This window comes from Alosa pseudoharengus, unplaced genomic scaffold, assembly GCF_046254945.1.
Source record: "Alosa pseudoharengus isolate Yale_2024_CS ecotype anadromous, Long Island Sound unplaced genomic scaffold, YU_APseudo_1.1 YU_APseudo_1.1_scf_22, whole genome shotgun sequence".
In the NCBI taxonomy this organism is placed as follows: Eukaryota; Metazoa; Chordata; class Actinopteri; order Clupeiformes; family Clupeidae; genus Alosa; species Alosa pseudoharengus.
The window spans coordinates 12026853-12049389 of NW_027468680.1; the positions used below are offsets into that span (position 1 = coordinate 12026853).

General features: G+C 44.0%; 1 protein-coding gene across 1 annotated transcript in view; it reads left to right on the forward strand.

The window, feature by feature from the left end:
* Nucleotides 1-22537, forward strand: part of mdga2a (MAM domain containing glycosylphosphatidylinositol anchor 2a) — a 139837-nt gene that overhangs the window by 109394 nt on the left and 7906 nt on the right. Inside the window, exons 12-17 of the mRNA XM_076300123.1 lie at nucleotides 6811-6831; nucleotides 7455-7610; nucleotides 11912-12076; nucleotides 14693-14823; nucleotides 15752-15854; nucleotides 16887-16971. Of these exons, the coding sequence (XP_076156238.1) occupies nucleotides 6811-6831; nucleotides 7455-7610; nucleotides 11912-12076; nucleotides 14693-14823; nucleotides 15752-15854; nucleotides 16887-16971 (661 nt within the window). The remainder of the gene's footprint in view (nucleotides 1-6810; nucleotides 6832-7454; nucleotides 7611-11911; nucleotides 12077-14692; nucleotides 14824-15751; nucleotides 15855-16886; nucleotides 16972-22537) is intronic.

The window sequence follows — 22537 nt, forward strand, 5'->3', positions numbered from 1 at the left end:
TGCTAATTGAGTTTTTTAATCTACATGGATTTAATGCAAATTATCCATAATGATTGTCCTTCAGATAGACATATTCTTTCCATCAGACATGGAAAAAATGGATATATTCTACTTTGTCCTTTGTATATTCTATTGGTATATCAAACTTCACATTCACTCAATGAACTCCTCATCCTAACAGTTCAATGACAAGTCCCTGGGCTTTGCCTCGGTGTAAAATATCAAAAGGGTTACAGGAACACTATATATTCCTTTGGTTTTTTAAAGCCTGCCGTCTATCAAACCCAGATAGCGAGGAATATAAAAACACACAGGTTGTCCAGGCTTGGGCCTCCCTGTAGGGCTTTTTTGATGCCACAGTTTAAGGTGATGAGGCTTTAAATCACGAATGCGCACGTGGCCGCCATGCACAAGTAGGCTCTGCGCTCCCAGGCCTGCTCTCTCTGTCTCTCTCTCTCTCTCGCTCTCGCTCCCTCTCTCCATCTCTTCCTCATTCACTCACTTGTTCCCCACCAGGAGGTCTCTCCCTACTCCCAGGCATCAGAGCACCTCAGTAAGAGAGAGAGAGAGAAAGAGAGAGAGAGAGAGAGAGAGAGAGAGAGAGGCAGGGGGGAGACCGATAGTGAGAAAGAGGCAGTTAGAGCACATTCTGATGAACGGGCAAAAGCCAGAGAGAGGTCCACGTCCGTCTTTTTTTTTATTATCACTTCACTGTCAGCGCCCCGGGTCTTCCACGACGCTGTGTGCTTATGAGGTCTGACACAAGATGGATGTGTGTGTGTATGTGTATGTGTGTGTGTGTGTGTGTGTGCATGGGCATGCCCCCGCGAGCGTGTGTTTTACATTGAGGGCCCTTGGAATTCCTCACCGGGATATTACCCCCTCAGAGAGATGGGGGCTGATGGCGGGGCCAGCTCCCATCATCATTCGGCTCTGGAGCGTGAGAGAAAAAAAAAAAAAACGAAAAATAAATAAATAAACAAACAGCACATTGGGCCTGGGCCTCGACCACGCTCTCTTGCTGGGTTATTATTTAGGCTACAGGGACCCCTGCTGGTTGCGTAAATCACGAAGAATCAGTCCGAATCATTAATTCCACTCATTTTGGATGGCAGAAAAGAAGGAGGTTTGCAAACTCGAGTGTCAAACACAGCACATAACTGATTAACGATAGAGAGACAGATAAGAAAGCTGTGTTCATGGATAACGAAGCCAGAAACCCACTGTTGTTTTATTCATATAGACATTGAGCTTATCATTTATCTACATAACGGACACGTCCGCTGCAGCAGTATCCCTGCAGAGCACCCCCATGTATTTAGGAATAAGTGGACCTGTTTACTGCCCGTCACCAGGCCCCCCTTTTTATATGCTGAGATGAAAGACAAGCGCCGGACTCCTAGACAGGTCTAAAACGCTCCGCTGCCCTCGATGGCGGTTCAGGCTGAGTGGGTTCGGCCGCAGACAAAAACACTCCCTCCAGTCACCGATGCCAGGCAGGAACATCCTCTCAACAAAGCAGCAGAGCCCCTTTAATTTCACTGCCTGCTTTTCAAAAGACGGTGACTAATAGAAAAGGTGAGCTGTCCGCCTGCTCGCTTACGCACGCGCTAGCGCTCACTCTCACTCTCTCTCGCTCGACTCACTCGCTCGCTCGCGCGGCACACTTGTTCACTCACTCACTCACACACTCACTTGGTCGTCGGAGTCGTGCAGAGAGCAAAGACAGCGTGCGCACACACACAGACACACATACATGCTCCGTTTGATAGTACGCTGTAGCCACTGCCGTTCCCAGCCGATAGCCGTCAGGAGCCATCACTGTCGTCGACACCTCTCTCTCCCCCCACGGGTGACTCAACCCTGGTAGGAAGCTCGGCGCAGGAGAGCCGAGAAGACTCCGACTGTGGATCGGGGAAAAAAAGTGGATTATATCAGTCTGTTTGCCTGCCACCTTCCACCTGTCTCATCCCCCTTTCACTCAGATTGTCGACCTGTTGCCCAACCAGCGGGTAACCACTGCCAGTTATCGGTGCTGACAAACACTATGGACTCGAGCCCTTTACTGTAAATCAAGGCATGCCAAATGTCAAATGCTGAATCACTCCACATTGTATGCAGGCATTTTCTATTAAGCATTCATCCTGCCCTATTCTTGAAAGAGAATGCATACGGCTCACCACTGTCCCTTTCGATCCTGTGTGTAGCCTTTCGGTCCTGTGTAAGTGAAAAGAACACATTTTCCTTTCAGCAGAAAGCACCTGTAGAGAAGATCGTGTGTGCACCTGTGAGATAGGTTGGTCTATCGCAAGGAGCTTCACATAACCTCAGACTCGGATTCATTCAGTCAAAGCCAGACACACACACACACACACACACACACCCACACACACACACACACACGTAAGAGGGTCTCAGTGCTCAGTGCGCTGCCTACTGGGTTGTTTTTTCCCCCTCACTCACACTCATGCCCTCCTTTGCTGTCCATGTTTCAGTCTTCTTGCCTCCAGGCTCATACAAAAGCGCCATCTGCAACGGCAGTCTTGTTGTCTTACGAGAACCTCCGACCTCCAAAAGAATGCGCTTTGTTGCTTTGACTTAATATATTTTAATTGGATGTAATAGCCTGGGGTGTGGGGGTGGGGGGGGGGGGGGTGCGGGGGGGATGCCATGTTTTGCAGAAAGAAATGAGATTTATTATGCTTGGGGGAAATAAAGGAGCTTTTGTGAATAGATTTTGTTTTGCTTATCTTCCATTGGTTTGGTCTTTTCCCATGTCCGTAATGGATGCTTTAAAATGGGTGGGTAATGGACGATTGGCACCAAAAACTGCCTCTGCAGTTATTGTACAGGCAAAGCTATTTTTATTTGTGCCGTGGGACTTTACAATAAGCGCTGGGGCACTCACTTGTATTGTCAGTGTTTTTTTTCCCTTCTCACGACCGCTTTTCCCCTGTCTTCCGCCCGGACATTCTTCTAAGTGCTCTCATTGTGCCGTTTGACTTGGACAGCTGTTCGGCTTGGGCTTAATTGCTTGCTATATTTCAAAAGAGCGTGCAAATACAACCTGGGACAAGGGGCGGAAAGTTGAGTAGTGTTTGTTTGTCACAAAAGGAGTGTGTGTGTGTGTGTGTGTGTGTGTGTGTGTGTGGAGGGGGGGGGGGTAGCCACTGTAGGCTGACGTTCAGATTCATGGCCCAAGATGAACACTGCCAGGAGGATTGGCAAGCAAAAGAGAGGCGGCAAGACTCTCTCAGTCATTTAGCATCATAGAATAAAGCGGCGGCTCAGCATATAAACTTTACAAATTGCCCCTACGCTGACTCCATTTGGACCGCTTCCATGGTAACTCCATTGACATTCCTCTAAAGATGAAGCATGCAATGATTTGGATGTTGATGATTATTTATGCACAAATAACAGTACTTCATGCTTGGGTTGCTATCGATCAGAGGTCTACGGCTCCTTTAGTGCTTCCCTGAGCTCGCTCTGTGTCACAGGCCTTAATCACCCGATGCTCGTATTAAATTGGATGCCAGATTTACTTGCACGTCGTATTGGAGTGTTTTACAAACACACCCCAATTTTCTGTCAATACAATTCAGTCAAACTTACGACAGGCATACAAATCAGTCGCAGGTGGGGTTTTATTCAGAGGGGTCGCTAGTTCATGTCAGATGGGGCTTGATTTGAATTCCAATCCTCTACTCTGGTGTTATTTTCTTTGGCCCACATCAGCATACTTCAGAATTCCTTCCGGTATATTCTCTCCTGAAAATTGAATTCGCGAGGCTGAGGTGGTCCCCCCTACTCTGTTCAAACCCTCGGTTCTGACCCGCGGGCCGAAGACAGAGTGACTCGGCCTTGTCTGTTCATTTAGAGCCCGGCGGTTCTGAGTCACGGTGTGTTTGCCGGGCTGCTCTCTTGGCTCCCGTGACTCTTAAACCTTCCATAAATATTGCAGCTTGCCGGCCTGTCACAGAATAAAAATCAGGGCATTTGCTAGGCCCCAAACAGATCAGGAGGAGTCAATGTGCACCGAGCATTATGCTCTGGGCGTCTGATTCATTTCCATTGTTTAAGCTTAAATATGTCGAGAATGCTTAAGCAAAAAGAATCCCCAGAGGTAAGTGTTTTGTGCATAGATAAATGCACCACTGAGTGGTTTTGTGTAAGTGTGTGTGTGTGTGTGTGCGTGTGTGTGTGTGTGTGTGAGAGAGAGAGTTTTCATGTGTATTTAATGATGTTTACCTAATGCCTTCGCCTCCATGTATCTCTCCCGCTAATTGTGATCTTCTAGGCAGAAAGAGGGAGGGATGGATGGATGGAAGGAGAATGGAGAGAGAGAGATAGAGAGAGAGACTTAGAAAGGGAGCAAGTGAAGGAGAAGGTGGGGGACAATGCATGGGAGCAAGAATGAGAGCGAGAGAGAGGTGGAGGAGGAATCGAGAAAGAAGGGAAGAGAATGCTGGAGAGAAAGAGAGAGGAGGGGAGAGAGAGCAGGGAGCACAGAGAGCCTATCAATTAGAGGGTGCACTAATGCTGCGCATGTTTCCAAATACGCAACATCTGTTTCTCTGAGCACAGGCAGGCCTCTCCTCCTCAGTCAGTCAGTGTGCAAACAGCTGGGTGGTTTACGGGGGAGAGAAGGCTAACCTCACATGCCTAATTGCTTCCTAGAATGCTATATTGGAAAAATTAAAACAAATAGGGAAACAAATGCGTGCCAGCACACTCACACACACACACACACACACACACACATACACATACACACACACACGTATACTCACACACACATACACAATCATACACACACACACACAAAGTTTATTGAGCGTTTGATTCATGCATGTAAAATAAATGTAGGCACTTTCAAGTGTGCAAGTGGATATTTAGTTACATATTATTTGTGGGTCCAAGGAGTATTCAGAGTCGATATGAAATAAATAATAAATTCCCTGTGATATTGATGTGTTTTCTTCCTTCTCTGCTGGCTTATGTTGTCTTTCTCTAGTCAATGTATTCTCCTTTTGCCAAGATTTCTCTGAATCCCTCTATCATCCTCTTCCATCCATATTTGTCTGTGGTTCGTCCCGTCTCGCTTTCAAGCTGTTTTTTTCGCTGTGTGTGTCGTGCCTAATAACCGCATCGCGGAGCATGCTGCCATCGTGATTTGGGGGTGCTTTTGTCATCCATCCCTCCTCAACATCTGCTGTTTTGTCGTGCATTTGGCCAATTTGGTTTGATCATCAGTGTCATATCATCGTCTATTATGGTCATCGAGGCTTTGTTGACACACAAGTCAGACAGACAATGTTATTGTGCGATCTGTCACATGTAGAAAACGATCTTGTGTGTCTGTTATGTGTTCATTAGCATCCCTTTTCCTTTTAGTTATTCATTACTAACTGTAGCCTAATGCAAGGAATGGAAAAAGGCACCGTCAAATCTAACAGAGAAAAGGGCCCTCAGAAGATACATCCAGTCTTGTTAATGAATGATTGATTGGATTTGTATGAATATTTCACAGTAAGGAGGTTGGGTGGGCCATCAACCTTTTGGACGAGCCACCACTGACCTGTACCAGTTAGAGAGATGTGAATAAAGAAACAGCACCTATCTTACAATGAATATTTCAATGACACATTAAAATTATAATACCACCAGCCACAATATGGCGTCGTTGGTAGCTTCTGGTTATTGGATTCGGGGTCTTGAGACTTTTCAAACACGACATCCATGACTGTCCTCTTTGCAACGAGACTGACTTTTTGTTGTTGTTGTTCAAAGCCATGTCAATAAATAACATGGCTATTGGAGCCATGAGCATAGTTTGTACACCAGTTGGTGATGGCAGCCCCATCAGCCCCCCTCCCTGATAAAAGAAAGCAAAACAACAGCGAGCTCTCTGCGCTTGTGTTGTCTGTGTCGCCCAAACTTTTTCGGGCCAATTAGTTTATGCTTTATGGCGCCCTCGGCCGAATTGGGATCAATTTCACCCCGGCTCTCTCCCCCCTCACGCCGAATCCACACATCCATTTTTGCCTTTTGCTGGCGGCGCTGAGTCCTGTGAGGGTTCAGCGGCTGCCTGTGGCTGCGGCGAACAGATATGTGGGCTCGTGCTGAATTAATGAAAGATGCAGGTCAATGTGCTTCACCTCGGCATTGTACTGCGCACTGGCGCTGCCTCAGAGCGCGCCGCAAAAAAAAAAACCCTCGCTTTTCTTCCTCACTCGATGGGCATCTCGCTCCATTTCTTCCTCACTTTCCTACCTCCACACCTCCCTCTCATGTTCTCTCTCTCTCCCTCTCTCTCTATCTCTCTGTCTCTTTATCAGTGATTTCTCTCACGATTCCTCCTCCATCTTTCGCCCCCCTCCTCGCTCTGTCTTTTTTATCTCTCTCCTCTACCTCTCTACCTCTTTCTCTACCTCTTTCTCTACCTCTTTCTCTACTTCACTTCCTCCATCTCTTTCACACAAATTCACTCAGTGGTCTCTCTCCCTCTCTTCTCTACCCCTGTCTTTGCAGAGATATTTTATAGTAGACATTTTCCTCTCTGTCTTTCTCTCTCCATTTCTCTCTCTCTCTCTCTTTCTCCTTAGCTCTGGCTCCCTAATGGTTTAGATGCCCTCTACTCACTCGTTCACATTCAGATTAGACTTGAGGGGAAAACACAGGCTCTCTGATATTTCCTCTCTGGCCTTTGTAATAGTCTAGTAATGGGTCATTGACAATGGCCCTCCCACTGCCACTGTAATGCTAATAATATCTTTTTATTTTCTCTGTCTGTTGTTTGATTCACAGCCCCTGTCAACCCCCACTGGAGTAAGTATGAGTTTTCTCCACACTCCTATTTTATTCTATTGAAATGCTAAACCATTAACTAGACATTTTTTTGTAATTTCTGCTATTTAGATGATGGGCTGTGTTAACATGCCATCATGCCAAGTCAGATCATGTAGATGGATAATTGCAAGAAGTGCAAATCTGATCTTGACCACTTTAATTGATTGGGTGATTTATGCAGTGAGGAATTAGCAATGCAAATGAATCATACTGCTGGGTGGAGTTGGTTATGTTGGCCTGGCTTCTGTTGCAGCGCTGGGAGTCAGACTGTGATTTGTAAGTCATGCATAGTCAAGTGCAACTGTGGAAAACCGGCATAGTTGGTTATCCCACCTGGTATAAGTGTTGGGCAAAATCACTCACTAACAACCTGCCCACCCACAAATCTGCAGTAGCGCTGTATAGAGGCAACCTGTACAGTCCCTAGGTTAATTACTATGTAAAGATCGCATCTGTTAGGGCCGTCTAAAGCAAACAGCTCCATGTCCGCAAAGAGAAGCCTTTGCATCTATTTTGAGTTTACGTACCAGAGACAGGTTGGGAAAATGAGTTTCCTTTTTTTTATGAGTTTTTTCCCTCCCACTGCCTGCACCTCCCTCCAGACAAGTTCCACTGCAGCTTCGAGGAGGAGGCCATCTGCATGTTCTCTCAGGACAAGACGGAGGAGTTCGACTGGACCCGGCACAGTGCGGCCACGCGGGACACCAAGTACACCCCCAACACCGGGCCAAGCAGTGACCGCAGCGGCTCCAAACAAGGTCAGACTACTCTTCCTGCTCCCTCGAGACGGCCGCTCCGTACCGCTCTGAGCCAAAAGGGCCGATTTTGTATTTCTATTGGAACAGAAATCTCTCTCTCGAAAGTGAGCTTTCTTTGTTGGAAAAGTTGGAAAAAGCTAAATAAACATCAAGCTCTGTTGGAGTGTTCTTTTGATCGGTGAAATGATTTCAGTGATAAATGACTGATTTAAATGATTAAACATCGGAGTGCATTTTTTAAACATTCAGAGCATACAGTGTGTGTGTGTGTGTGTGTGTGTGTGTGTGTGCGTCTATATAGTCCCTTCAGGCACCACCTGGCTAGTTGCAGTAGCGTTCAATCACAGCCTGTTGTAATACACTTCTCTATTCCAATCAATCCCTTTGGTCTGATCACCAAGGCCACGTGGGTTTGATTGGGGTTAAGAGAAGCAATGCAGGGCTATTTATAGACCCACAGGAGGCCCCAGTCTCGGCAGGATGTCCCCTGTCCTACCTGATCCTCACCATCTGCCTACACTTTGACTGACCCCTGTCATGCACTTTTCTAAAATGCGTGTGGGGTTACAAATATTAACAAGCTCTTTTTTTTTATAGCCATGTCCTGAATCCATGCCACCCCCCAATCCGTGTGGAAAGCTTACAGGGTGGCATTTGTCTAAATCTGCTTAGTACCAGGTGCCGGGCCACAGATTAAATAAATTCAATTTGTAATTATAGTGCAAAGTAATTGCAGTGGAACTATCCATATCCGCTGTGTGTATTACATTGTGTTTTAATCAGTGCACTGTAAGAGGATGACATTAGTTGATTTGACGGCAGTAAATACATTAATTGATTATTTACATAATTAGACCTTTAAGCCATGGCACACATGTGTATGGTTGTTGTGCAAAATTCTGACTATCTCTCTCTGCGCTGACAACAAAACTACTCTATGGGTCAAGACACTACTTTACCCAGTGGCAGATGCACGCAGGCTTTCAGAGGAGGCCAATTTGAGTGTGACCTTGAAAGGGCTGTTTTTGAGTGGGTAGGCCGAGATGCTGGGTAGGAAATGCACTGATGGACACATTCAAACTGTAGACACGTCCAAATGCCCAGCAACTCTCCAACTCAGCAGAAGCCTGCACGAGGTTAAGAAGACTCATCAGCACAGGGAGGTCCCAAGAGGAGGATATTGCTCTATCTCTCTCTCTCTCTCACTCAAAAGACACACACACACACACACACACACACACTCACACACTCTCTCTCTCTCTCTCTCTCTCTCTCTCTCACACACACACACACACACACACACAATGTTGTAAAAGTATTTATATTGAATAATAAAAATAATTTCTGTGAATGGAGTAGTGTAGTTTCAGAAAAATATATTTTTTTATTACTTTACTCTGGTACAGACTTGTTATAGAAAGTAGAAGAAAAAAGGACAAAAATGTAGAAAGAAACCATTTTCCTCAGACCCTACTAATTATACAGGCAGGAGGGGATTGACTTGTTTGCATCAAAGCCCTAGCCCTGCCTGACATATATCTTGGACAACAACAAGCGAACCTGCAGGAACAAAAAGCGATATTCATGCACACAGTAAACTAAACTCTAAAAATGGCAACAGATAAAAAAAACATTTTGGAGAATAATAGAGTCTCGAGATAATTACTGAAACTGTAATTATGAGGTGCTTGACCTGCCCTTTTCATGACTAGTCCATTTCCCCACTTTTAAAAGAGATATTTCCATTTGTCTGATTGCTGTGTTCTGTCTCTTCTTGTGGTTAATCCCATTTCTCCTCCCTTTGCGCTACCACTACATTGCCCTGCACTGGGTATTACCCCTTCGGAATTGAGTCACACAGGGTACGGGGGCAGCCGTGGCCTATTGGTTAGCGCTTCGGACTTGTAAACGGAGGGTTGTCGGTTCGAACCCCAACCGGTAGGCCACGGCTGAAGTGCCCTTGAGCAAGGCACCTAACCCCTCACTTCTCCCCGAGCGCCGTTGTTGTTGCACGCAGCTCACTGCGCCGGGATTAGTGTATGCTTCACCTCACTGTGTGTGCAGTGTGTTTCACTAATTCACGGATTGGGATAAATGCAGAGACCAAATTTTCCTTACTGGATCAAAAGAGTATATTCTTATACCTAAATTAAGATAATATATTCTAATACATTACATATTTTGCACATGATTATTGTTAAGATATAGCCTACTAAAAAGTTTGGGTATCTGGCACTTCCTGTTTCACTGTTTGCCAAGCTTTCTGATCATTTTGTCTACCCCTTTGAATCTAGTTAGCATCCCAAAATGCTCCATATGGTATTTGGAGGGATAGATCACACTACCCATTGATCTCCAAAAGACATGCTGCCAATACATGGGACAGTGTAAACATGGAGGAGTAGGGCAATGAGGTAGGGGGAAGGAGTAGTATTGGAGTGTCCTGGAGTGGAACTCATTGATATCAACTCCTACCAAGAGTGGTTGAACTTGAATATGTCCTCAAATTCCCTTCTGAGTTCCTCATATCAGAATAAATATGAATAAACATGTATCACAGACTCCCTTTTTTTTGAGAGGCAGATGTTGACTCTCAAACCAACTCTCTCCCTTTTCCCTTCATAATGGAGAGTGATGAAGACTAGCACGGAAGGAGGGAATACTAATGAATTTTCACCAAGGCGTGAAAGGACACCACCAGGCGTGATTCACTGCTGCCACGGTGGCTGACAATAGATGGGTTTCCTCCCGATCTGGCGCGCTACAGCAATCCATAAAGATGTTTCCAGCAGTTTGTTAGCCAGACTTGCACAAACACTGTTGTTTGTTTCCCCTCAAGTGTCAGGAGTGATAGACACGGCAGGTTGTGTTTCCCTGATGGCACACAAACATGGTTTGCTGATGGAGGCTATCGATAGGGTGTCTATCGAAGGAGTGAAATCCAGGGCAGTTTAGATTGATTTTAGGTTTATTTATTTTTTTAGGTGTCTGTTTTTAACTTGCGGTGAAAATAATATTGACGACTCAAGGGCCTAATGGATCATTAACCCTCTCGCCTCGTCTTGATGAGTCAGATACAATATAGCACCTTTGCGCCAGCGGATATTGTTTTATTAAAAAAAATCCATTAAGTGACACTTTGAGCTGAGCGAAGTGGTCTCCAGTTCTGAATAATACCCTTAAGACCAAGTGTATTATCTCAGTTACATTGTTAGATGTTTTTTCCCTTGTTCATACTCAAGTGTTAGTAGCCAGGTGGTCCAAATGATGAGCATAAAGTGACTACACTTAGAAAAAAATAATGATTTAAGAACTAAAATGTAAGAGGTACAGTCAGTCAGTCAACAGAAAATGGCAATTCTCTTACGGCTAAAAGACAGAAAAATATCCATTTGTTAGATTTAATCATAGGTTGCTACCACTGGAATCATTCGTGTATATGTGTTTAGAACCGGTTTGTAAACTTTGTGTGAGTGTAGGCAAGTAGAAGATGCTATGAAGCATTTCATCAGAGGATAACCCAGACACATCCTGGTCTAAATATTTTATTCCTCTTGACAATCTAAACTAGTATCTGGTTTGGGTAAACCAGACTCTTCTGGACCTTAAATGTGGGATTGAAGGGGCAGTTTAAAGTAGGTTCTGAAGTCCTCTCTCTCTCTCTTCCTCGCCTCGGTCTCCCGTTGGCGTGTGCTGTAATTTCTCATTCCTGTCGGCGTGGCCCTGGTTCCTCCGCGTCTCTATAAAGTCACTCAGGAGTGCGTCAGTGCTGATGGACAGATCTGTGGCGCTGCAGAGGACGAGCCCTGCACTCTGGCCTCCACTCCGATCCTCTCCACAGGAATGTGGAATCGGAAAGAGCCTAAGAGAGTCTGCCACTATGTGAGATGGGTATAGGGGAAAAAGATAGACAGGGATGGAGGAAAAAAGAGAAAAAGATGTAAAGAAAGAGAGAGAGAGAGAGACTCATCTGTTGTCCATCCACTAGCCACTCATTAAAATATACAGAAACATCCATAAAAATAAACTAATTAATCGGCAGATCTCCTCAAGGGACACATTTGTTTGTGTTGGGGGGCATGTGTAGTGATTGCTAATGTCATAAATTATGCATCATTCTCTATACTGAGGCGACTGGGAAAAACACACACATGGAGTGAGTGTGTTTGATCACATATCCCGGAGATATCGTTGTTCAATTTGAAATCCTCCCCTTGATGGACGTAATGATGTTTTCCAAACAGCCGGCATTAGAGACTTAAAGAGATTTTGATTTTAATGATCTTTTCTCTCCGGCACAGGTTTTTACATGTATATCGAGACGTCTCGACCAAGGGTCGCTGGGGACAAAGCGCGTCTGCTGAGCCCTTCCTTCAGCGTGGCTCCCAAAAACCCGTATGGGACGGTCAGCACCAACCCCACCTACTGCTTCAGCTTCTACTACCACATGTATGGCAAGCATATAGGTAAGTAATCGGGTGGAGTTCACTCTGCTCACAATAAAAGTGGGAGATTGGCTTTAGTTTGAAGTACTGTATACATTCCTGCAAAGAGTAGTGTGTGTGTGTGTGTGAGTATTGGGGGGGGGGGGGGGATGACCTCAAGCCGGACGCAAACCTGGGCCCCTTGGGGAGTAGACCTGTGTATGGTGCAGGACGCTGCTGTTGTGCTATGGCTCCCCAGATGGGTTTTGTATTTTAACCAAATGCTAAACCATGCCACTAATTGATCCCATGAACTTCCCCCACTAGTGTCCCCTAGAGGTATGCTGCAGTATTGGTCTGTATGACTCCCCATGGCTAAGTTCAGCCTAACAGAATGAGACAGCAAAAGAAACAGACTGTCTCTGACCTCTTTAAAGAACCCTTTCCTATTTGGAATGGCTGTGCAGAGTTGAATGACCTTGTCCAGCAAGCGGTACATTTGCACCTCTCCCCCTCGCTGCCCCCCTCCTCCGAAGGGTTCTATCTCGGTCACTGTTATTTTTGTAAGCCCTTCTTTTGTGAGTCCTGTGTCTTCACTGTGGCCCCCGAGAAGCTCAGTAGGGAGTGCGGACCTCGCTGACCTCAGAGACAGGGCCGCAGCAACGGCAATTTTATGCTTGGCAAAAGCTGTCCGACTCGGAGCACGCGGAGGCAGCGGCAGCAATGGAGGCCTAGTCTGGATGGATGTGTGTGTGTGTGTGTGTGTTGTGTGTGTTTGGGGGGGGGGGGGTTCGGTATGCTGAGCTCTCAGAGAAGACTTCTACTGAGCAGACTAAATAAGGGGGGGGGGGGCGTTCGGAGCTTAACCTTTTTAGACACACGCACACACACACACACAACAAACAACAGAGGTGAAAATAGCACCCAGAGAGTTTCAGATTTAGTTTTGTTTTATGACTTCTTTTTATTCCTTTTTATTTTGTGTTTTGGTTGGACGGAATTCTATGGAGTGCAATGAGGAATGCGAAAGTGGTTCTCAAGATGAGGGGAGAGAGAGGGAGAGAGGAGAGGAGAGGAGAGGAGAGGAGGCATTTGTCAGGTTTCCCCCTTTGTAGTCATTTGATCCTCCACTCCCACTGCCGCCCTCCCATCTCATCGGCAGGCCCAACCCCTGGAGAGGAGCGCCGCTCATCTGAGCATGACTGTGCGCTTTGCTCCGCCGTGTCGGGAACATGCGCTGCGGCCGCCGCACCTCCTCATTTGCCAGCCGTTGAGACATGAGCGAAGGGAGGGAATAAGTGTGTGTGTGTGTGTGTGTGTGTGTGTGTGTGTGTGTGTGTGTGTGTGTATATGTGTGCTTGTGTGTGCTTGTGTGTGTGTGTGTGTGTATGTGTGTGTGTGTGTGTGTGTGTGTGTGTGTGTGTGTGTGCTTGTGTGTGTGTGTGTGTGTGTGTGTGTGTGTGTGTGTGTTGGGGGTAGAAGGAAGAAGGAAGGGGAGGGGGTGGAGTTGACTGCATCCACAGAAAATTGAGATTGTTTCTGTCAGGCTGCAGAGTGTAGCAGCTCTCTTCCATATCTCTCCATAGCTCGTGCCTCCGTCAGCTTGCATGCTAATAATGATTTAGTCGTTTTTAAACGCGAAGTGAGGCGGAGCACTGCACGCGGACGAGTGAGGCATACGCTATGAAGCTCCGCAGCTAGATGTGTGTGTGTGTGCGTTGGCTCTTTTTTCACTTTGTGGGTATTCTTGCATGTTGTAAATAGAAGGATCCAGCTGTTATTTTAAAATTGCTTTGAGGTCTTGTCCAAGAGTATATAATTAACTACAACGATGTACAATGAATCAGAGAAGATGAAAACCTGGACATCGTGAAAAACGGAGAGACCCTTAAAAGACCTACTTAAGCTTAAAAGGAAGAGACATGATGAAGGCCAAATTAACAACAAATTGAAATGAGATGAAAATAAAATACTATATGTGGGAACAGCAATAAAAGCCGAATTAATGCACCTTTATAAAAGCTTTTGAAATTAAATCGAATGACAAAGATTAAAACATGGCCGGACGCTGAACCTGAGCAAAATGGGTCCTTAGAGGTTTGAACGTGCTCCTTCATAAAAATAGCTTTTTAACAGAAATATTGAATGTCTGAAGATCAAAATTCCATTCCACAGCCTTAGAGCCATCACTGCTATAGACTTTCAACAGCTAACTGGAGGCTACAACAAACAGAAAATCTTACATGTCATTGTTTATATTTAAAGCACCCATAAACTATTCAAAGACTAATGATATAAGCCAAACTGCATAAACACGTATGTGCTCAGATGTGCCTCTCAACAGACATTTAACTAACCCAGGACATAAACGTGTCCCTAACCCCTTGTGTAAAAGGCTGTTGAAATTGATGTTTTACTGTGAAATGACTGAGGAGTAGGTTCAAAATACATCGGGACTAAAAACATTTCTGTGTGTATGTCTTTTGAGATGCTTTTTCTATGTCTGTGACATTGAATGTTGGTTTGCTTTAAATTTGCCTCTTGTGACAGGACTTAGAGCTCTCCGTGCTTCTCAGCATTCCATGACCACTGCTTTAGGAGAGACAGAGAGTTCACTGACCTCAGCACGTATTCCTCTCTCTCGTCTTGCTCTTACAGGGTCTCTGACGGTGTATCTGCGACAGAAGGGACAGACAGGGCCAGATGCATCTGTGTGGACCCTCAGCGGTAACCAGGGCGAACGCTGGAAGCAAGCGCGGGTCAACATCCACCCAAAGTCGGCCTTCCAGGTGAGCACTCTGCTCTCCGACTGGACTTTGGCACAAGTCTCTCTTTCAGAACAGATTGATGCACTGGACATAACCCAGTCATGTCATCTTGTTCAGTTATCTCAACAGGTTATATAAAGTACAGTATATTACACATAACTTAACTCAGTCTAAGCAACAGGATGGCTGGACTGTGTTATGTTGAGTGCGCTGTTATTTTTTTATTACAGTGTTCTTTACCCTGTTTCCACAGTCGAACCCTCACCCCTCTGGGATCATTCGTTCTTTAAAAAGAACAGGCTGCTTAAGCCAACACTCGAAGTCTGGTCTTCTCCCTGGGGAGAGATTCTGCCGTGGCTCTATCGATCAGCTTTTCAATTGATCCCCCTTTTAGTGTTACAAAATGATTACCCCTCTATTTTTATGGGAGTGCGGAGGAGAGAGGCAGAGGCTGCCTTCAGAGAGCCCGAATAAATCACACCCGTCTGCCGGACCCTCTCCCAACGCCATAAATTACCCACAAAGTCACAAAGATAATGCACTCGCGAGAGCCATTCAAGCTTATCATCTTCAATCCCTCACAAGCAAACTCTCAAAGTCACTAAGAAAGTGCAGTAGTTTCTGCTAGCAGACTAAGGCATCTCTCCCACAATAGTCTTTTTTTTTTTTAAAAAGATGGGTGGTCCTTCTTTATGTCTTTGAATATGTGTGTTGTAGCCTCGAGTGTAGACTGCCTCATCTGCCAAGAAACGCTAAATAAGCAAAACACTTGTGAGACTTGCTTTGCACCTTGGGTTGTATTGAACAAGCATTATTCGCGACAAGATTTGTATACACTATTCCGCAAGGGCTCAAGGTCTTATTGACAAGAAACATGACCTTTTTGTGACCACCACCAACATGACCATCGCAAGGACTGCAAATGTTGAGTTTGCGCTCTCTCTTTCAGGTTATAATAGAGGGTATCCGTGGCAGTGGCATTGAAGGAGACATTGCCATAGACGACGTGGCCATTGAAGAGGGAGAATGTCGAGACCCACCCCCCAATAGCAGTAAGTATACATTTTTCAACTGCCGTTCAATTTAACTCACTATTATCGCATGAATCAACGGTACACATTATTTCGACCTCTCCACTTGTGGGGAAATAGCATATTCCTCTTTAAAATTAATCTTACATTCACTTAGTTTGACTTACTATGAGTTAAATATGTATTTACTGGAGTCTGCTGTAAAGCATTGCAGTGGAAACGCATACACTAAATAACTGCTGTCTGCACTTGAGCAGCAGCCCTGGACCATGAAGGGCCAAATGTATCTAAGCACCATACAGTGAGCAACTAATTAGCTAGGTTTGTTTACGACATGCCGATGCCACCGTGTAAGATTAATCAGAACTGTTTAGGCCATCACTGGCTACTCGAGCAAACAAGCTCATCAACAAGGCCAATGTAATGGAGTAGATCTGCTAATTACTGACGTAGAGCCACTCGATGTGCGTTGCACATTTCCTAATTGCACTTTAAAGGAAGAATGAATAATTCATCAATTACTGACTCTTTCTGATTGTTTGCCCATTGTTGTTGAATAGTAACCGCATGTTGTCTGTGATCGTTGGCTTTTGTAAAGTCGTACTTGGAAATAGCACGGTTTTCTACATTTTTACAAATAGGAGACACATCTCATTGATTTTGTTGTCAAACTGTGGTATTTTATGTAAATGTTGCCTAATAAAGTGTGTTTTGTTGTCTTGCTTGGCATTTAAAAATACGCCATTCAAGTCTCGACTACTTGCAACAAAGTCCATAAATCTGTGAAAGAGACTCATGTTAATTAGACCATTTAGAAATGGAATACAGCATTGTTGTTTCTGTTTTTTCTTGCTGGCACGGCAACAAAGTCCAACCTTTTAGTTGTTCTTCTAAGTGCCTCATAAGCAAAAAAAAAAAGGAATTTGAGTTTAATCAAGCACCATTGTGCTTTTAATGGCAGTTTTGCTTGATTGCCTTCCTCTCTGAGTCACAAAGCCTATTAGCGTCTCATTTGAAGTGTGGCTCCCTGTGCCCTTTTTTTCTTCTCTGCAGATCTGAGGTCCTCCGCCTCGCCCACCAGCAGGCATATATGGCAGTCTTGTGTCGCCCTGCTCCTTGTGGTGATGGGACATCGAAGGTGACCTTCCGGAGGCGAGGACGCGCTCCTGGCTCAGCCGCCGCCGAGGCGAGGGAGGGAGAGCGAGAGTGTGGGGGGAGTTGGGGGACGGGGGATGGGGGGAATAAAACTTGGCAGACGTGGAACTGTCCAAACGAAACTACCAAAGATTCATCCGGTCTACAGAGGAGAAACATCAAGCTGCAGCATGGCTTTCTCTGTGGCCCACATGGAAGGGTGAATACAGAAAAAATAATCTATAAATATATATATTTGAGGAAAACGAGGAGGATAGGAGATGGTTATCGACAAAACCAAGACAAAACAAAACAAAAAAACAAAAAAAAAACAAGGCTGTGCCCAGATCCTGTAGCGAGCATGACTGCAAGCAGGACAAGATCATCTCTGAAGCACAAGGACACTGGTGTATTTCTGTTTGGTTTGGTTTTGTGTTGCGTTTTATTCCTCTTGTGAAAAATGTTTTCAAATTCTTGCGTTCTTCGTTTTCAGCCATATCGTGCTCGCCGGAAGATGAGCAGGGTGAGTCAGACGGCAATGGGGAAAATGTCTAGCCCATTTCCCAAACGATGCTCAAGATACACTATTTTTCCATGCAGCCCCTGCTAAATTGACACTCATGGGAATTGCTAAAATGACAGCCATGGAAGATCACGGCAATGAAAATAGTGTGGCAGCAATGTATTTTTTTTGTTTTGTTTTTCTTTTGTTATTTTTTAACGCTCGAAATTTAAGGTTGTTGACATATCTGGAAGGGATGCAAATGAATATCTTAACCTTTCTTATGGTAATTCCCCAACTTTGGCCCCCAAATGAAGAGCTACACTAGTGTTCCGAGGTTAATGCTCATTTAGCTCCTCTTTGGCATCTACATGTCGTACTGCCTCCATGTTTACAGCTGTACTGTATGACTGAGAAAAGAGTTTGATGCAGTGACGACTGCAGTCCAATATCATGTTTGACAGGTTGTTTGACAAAAGTTATCCGTTGAAGTATAATATCACATTCGAAAGAGATATTCAAATCGTGCTTTATCAATCACTTGAAACAAACCTTTGGGTGGTGGTTCTATCGGTTCTGGCCAATCATAGCCTTATATTGGGGTCACATGAGTATGTGTGTGTGTGTGTGTGTGTGTGTGTGTGTGTGTGTATAATCTTCTGTGCTGACAAACTTGTCGAGCAGCAAGTGTTGGTGCAGTCCAGCACTTAATAGTCTGTTGTTTTCTTTGCCATTTATATACAGATTTGTTCCAGTTCGGCCCTCAACACTCTCCCCCCTAGCTTGCAACAGACAAGATTAACACCTTTTCCCGATACAAATCATTGACTTGACCTTTCCTTCCTGCCTGTCTCAATGAAAGGCATAAAAACATGTGCGAAGAGGTAAAAAAGGGGGAAATGGAGGGAGAGAAAAAAACCTTGAATGTCAACCCCTCCTCCCCCCACCACCACCACCACCTCCTCGTCCACAGGTTACCCACTGAATAATAAGCTGTGCCCACTCAAGGTTGTGCCAGTGTGTCAGGTCCAAAGCATGGCTCTTTGCGAGGTGCAGAGCGTAGGCCACTGCCCTCCCAGTCCCTGATACTAGACCTGTGACCCAGGGACAAGGGAAGCTGCTGTCTACCATCATATCAAGTGCCTTTAGACCTTTATGAGAGAAGCATAAGTGTAGTCACACAACTCAACTACTGGGCTGTTCAACTACTGCATATATCCCTCCCCAAACTGGCACAGTCGAAGGAAACAGATTATAAACCATTTATTGAGTATTTATAAAGTGGGATTATCTGGTAGGACATATTATATGTTATAACATGACTGTAATTAATTTAAACTGTTATTGAGTTGATACTTTAGAATGACTGCAAAACAAATGAGATGAATTTCCCCATTCCCTTCAAACCCCAGACGATCCACCCTCTGACAACTACAACACTGACCTTGGCTATTTTGATTTGAGTGCACTCTGACAAACAACAAAAAAACAACACTGTTGGGCATGCAACCAGCCATGCTCCCCATCCTCTTAAGGAGTGAGAGAGACAGAGAGTGGGAGGGCATGGTAGGGCTGGAGGGACACACACACTTTGGTGCTTTTACAGGGGAGAGTGGAGACTACACACCTTATTGCAGTGATGAAGGACCTCTGGGACCTGATGGATTATCTTTGGATGAAAGGACACTCTGGCAGGAGGGCGTTTGACTTTGCGTAGCCTCCTCGGAGTTTCACGTAGACTTGTGATGTTTAAAAATAAAAAATAAAATAAAAAGATGGTTCTGCAGAAAAAAAACACAGACTGCAACATTGACAAAAAAAAGGACCATAAAGGAAGCTTTGAGTGGCGGTGATGAGAAGGACTTCTAGATCCTTCCATGGGGACTATTACAACAATGACTATAACAACAAAAAATATTTTATTACTCTTGTGAAGGTGACTGTGTTTTTACACAAGAACTCTGAGCTACCTGAGGCCATCTGTTACCTTAACCAGCGGGTTTTTGGAAATGTATTGTAAAACAAATATCTTTTAATCACTCCTTATTGCTCATTCATGAATTTTAATTTCCCTCTTGATTTATTGACATTTCTCCCCAGAAAAGATATTTTGATTCCAGACAATAGAATTCTTCGCCCTCAACAGACATGTATTCACCATTACCCCTTATTACGGTATTATCAAATATATTTATGATATACTATTATGAATATATAATATATAGAAAGAAAAAATAAAAATATAAGATCATATGCAAATATATTTCGTAAATATCCTCATCGAGAGGATTCTATTAGAGTTCTATCACATTTTTTTGAAGATTCTTACAGAAAGCACAAAATGTAAATTCCAGTCACATACAGACACACACATAAACACACAAACACACACACACACACATTACCTGACACAAGTAATTCATCTTTGCTAAGTTTGAACCTCTTTCCTGATGAGGACAGTTCCCAGACAAGCTACTATTCAAGTAAGAGAAGCGTTTTACGTCTGTGTTCAATAAAAATGCTTTCCAGGTACTGTGTGGCTTTCTTTGCATGTCTTCTTTAATTTGACGTGAGATATGAAGTTGGGTTTATACTCTCTGTCTCTTTGCTTTGTTTCCTTCGAGCATTGCTCTGTATTTGACTGTATCTGTGATCACTCTAAAGAAAAAGTACATCAGTGTTTTCTTGTTTTGAAGGCAGATGGACAGGATGGCATTTTTATCCAGTGTGTTTTGCATATTTCAAAGAGTTAGAGATAACACAAGGAATTTCCCCACAGCACTTAACATACCAGCAAACTGCTTTTCTAAATGATCCAATGTGTAATTTTGTCATGAAATCAAATTGGCTTCATTTGACCCAGAAAGTAAGATTTAGCCCTCAGATCACTTTTTATGTCCTCAACATGGTACACGTTCTTAGAGAAAAGAAGGCACCAATTACCTACCTGTCAAGTATTCAACATATTTTGTAAACTGTAAGTATCCTCGTCTCTTCTATGATATGATTTGAAAAGTCCCCAATGATGATTATAATGGATTATCATGAATAAATAAATTTCTCATTTAGTTTTCCATTCAGTGTGATCTGTAATTTACTTCCGTAACCTGTAATAACATATCAAAATTTTATTTCATATTCAATCACATTACCAAAACATATTCTCTGTTGGCCAAGACTGCAAGCTAAACTCCAGGCATGGTTATAGATGTGTGTTTATTTCATCTACGAGAAACCCAGTAAGGAAAGATTTCATTATGGCTGCTTTTTCCACTTATGGCTTTCTCTGGAGCACATCAACTCAGACAAACCAGTTTTTGTGTTTTTTAGAAGGTAATTACTGTGTGGTTGTGAAAAAAAATGCAATTTTTCATGAAATGCGGTAATGAAAGTTTCCATGAGGATGTACATGCCATTGTCAAACTAGATTCCCCAACTGCACCAAAATCAGATTGACCAGAAATAGAAACAGGATTGGGTGTCCTACAACGGTAGCCACAGGTAAGTGACATCAATCCGGCCGTCACCTGGACGTCAGTCTGCCGTTATGGGGCCCATCTGTCCAAATGCCATCATCATATTCTCCCATGCAGCAGACGGAGATTGAGAGTCAACAGTGGCCACGCCATGGTTTTCTGATTGACTCCGGAACTGCTGGAGAAGCCATCTGGCATTGTCCAGCCAAGCAGTACTAACATTTGAAACAGCTGTGCTGGACAAACAATTAGCTCACCGGAGCAATGGCTGTTTATGGTCTCAAACAAAGGCTGGCATTTTTCTCAAGGTTCTTCTGGCAGCCCAATTGTGCAGCTGAAACGACAAAATGTGGCCCTACAAGATGGGGTTAAAATGTGGCTGTTCACATCAAGCCAAACGGGAAATGCAGTGCATTTGTGAGTCCATTTAGGCACATCATGCTGTGTGTATGTTTGCATTACATTCATAGCCAATTGTCAATATGATGCTTTTAGGCAAATCAACATGCAAGTCAAATAGTAGAAAATAGAGTTAATATAGAGTAGGAAGTTTTAAAAATCCATTTGGTTTAGATAATAAGTGCCTGGCACTATGGAGGCTCTGAAAAATACCAAAATTGTTATTCTTAGTTCATCTGGAGTAATTGTGAGTCACCTGGCTGGAAAACTACAGCCTTTATGTTGCTCTGCCTCGTGAGAAAACTAGCGATATTGAGAAATACTTCACTCTTGGTAGGACAATGCCATTGCTGTTTTGGTTTGTCAACACATATAGGCCTTGAATAATGTCTTCTTCCGTACCAATAGAAACAATGACTGCAGAACACGTCAACTTTTTCAATTGTCTGCTGAACTAGTCACTCAGGTTTCAGTTGGTATAGCTTAATTTTCAGTCATTCTTGGGCCAATGTGCCATTTCTTATTTCCCAGTTTTGTTTTAGATAAGTCTCTAACCTAAACACTTTTGCATCTATTTTCAGCTTTCACAAGCAAGAATTGGCTCTGTCATGGCAACAAATAGAACATAGGCTGTGTACATAAGTTGAACTTGATGGTTGTGTGCTTTAACACAGGCTCTTGCTAATCGAAAACCTGGCTTGCATCAGCGTGGTTGCATTACATCTCATTATGTCTCCACATCTACCAAAGCACCAAACAGATCTTAAGTGAATGAGAAAGTTCTCGCTCTCATTGAATTAACACTGTGAAAAGCCCATGAAACACCTACATGTTTCTGTGCACTTTGAAGTACTTTAATGGCTCTAATTGCAATTAACAAGTAATCCACAGCAGTCTTCCAAAAGCAGCTTTTAGCAGACAGCAAAGAAATCTCATGGAACAGTGCTTTGATTTTGCCAACAGTGCAAAACAAAACATGTCCCTTTGGGCTAATTTGATTTTAAAAGGTATGGAACAGATCACAGGTAAAGGGAGGCTGGGTTTTTTCCACTTCCATGAGCCAGAAAAAAACTTATCGGACTGTATCCGATAGATGAGTATCACGATGGACCCACTAATGATGTTACCTTAAATGTTTTAAATGTTTATTATTTGTTATGGTTTTGTCTGTCTGCCTGTCTGTCCATCTGTCT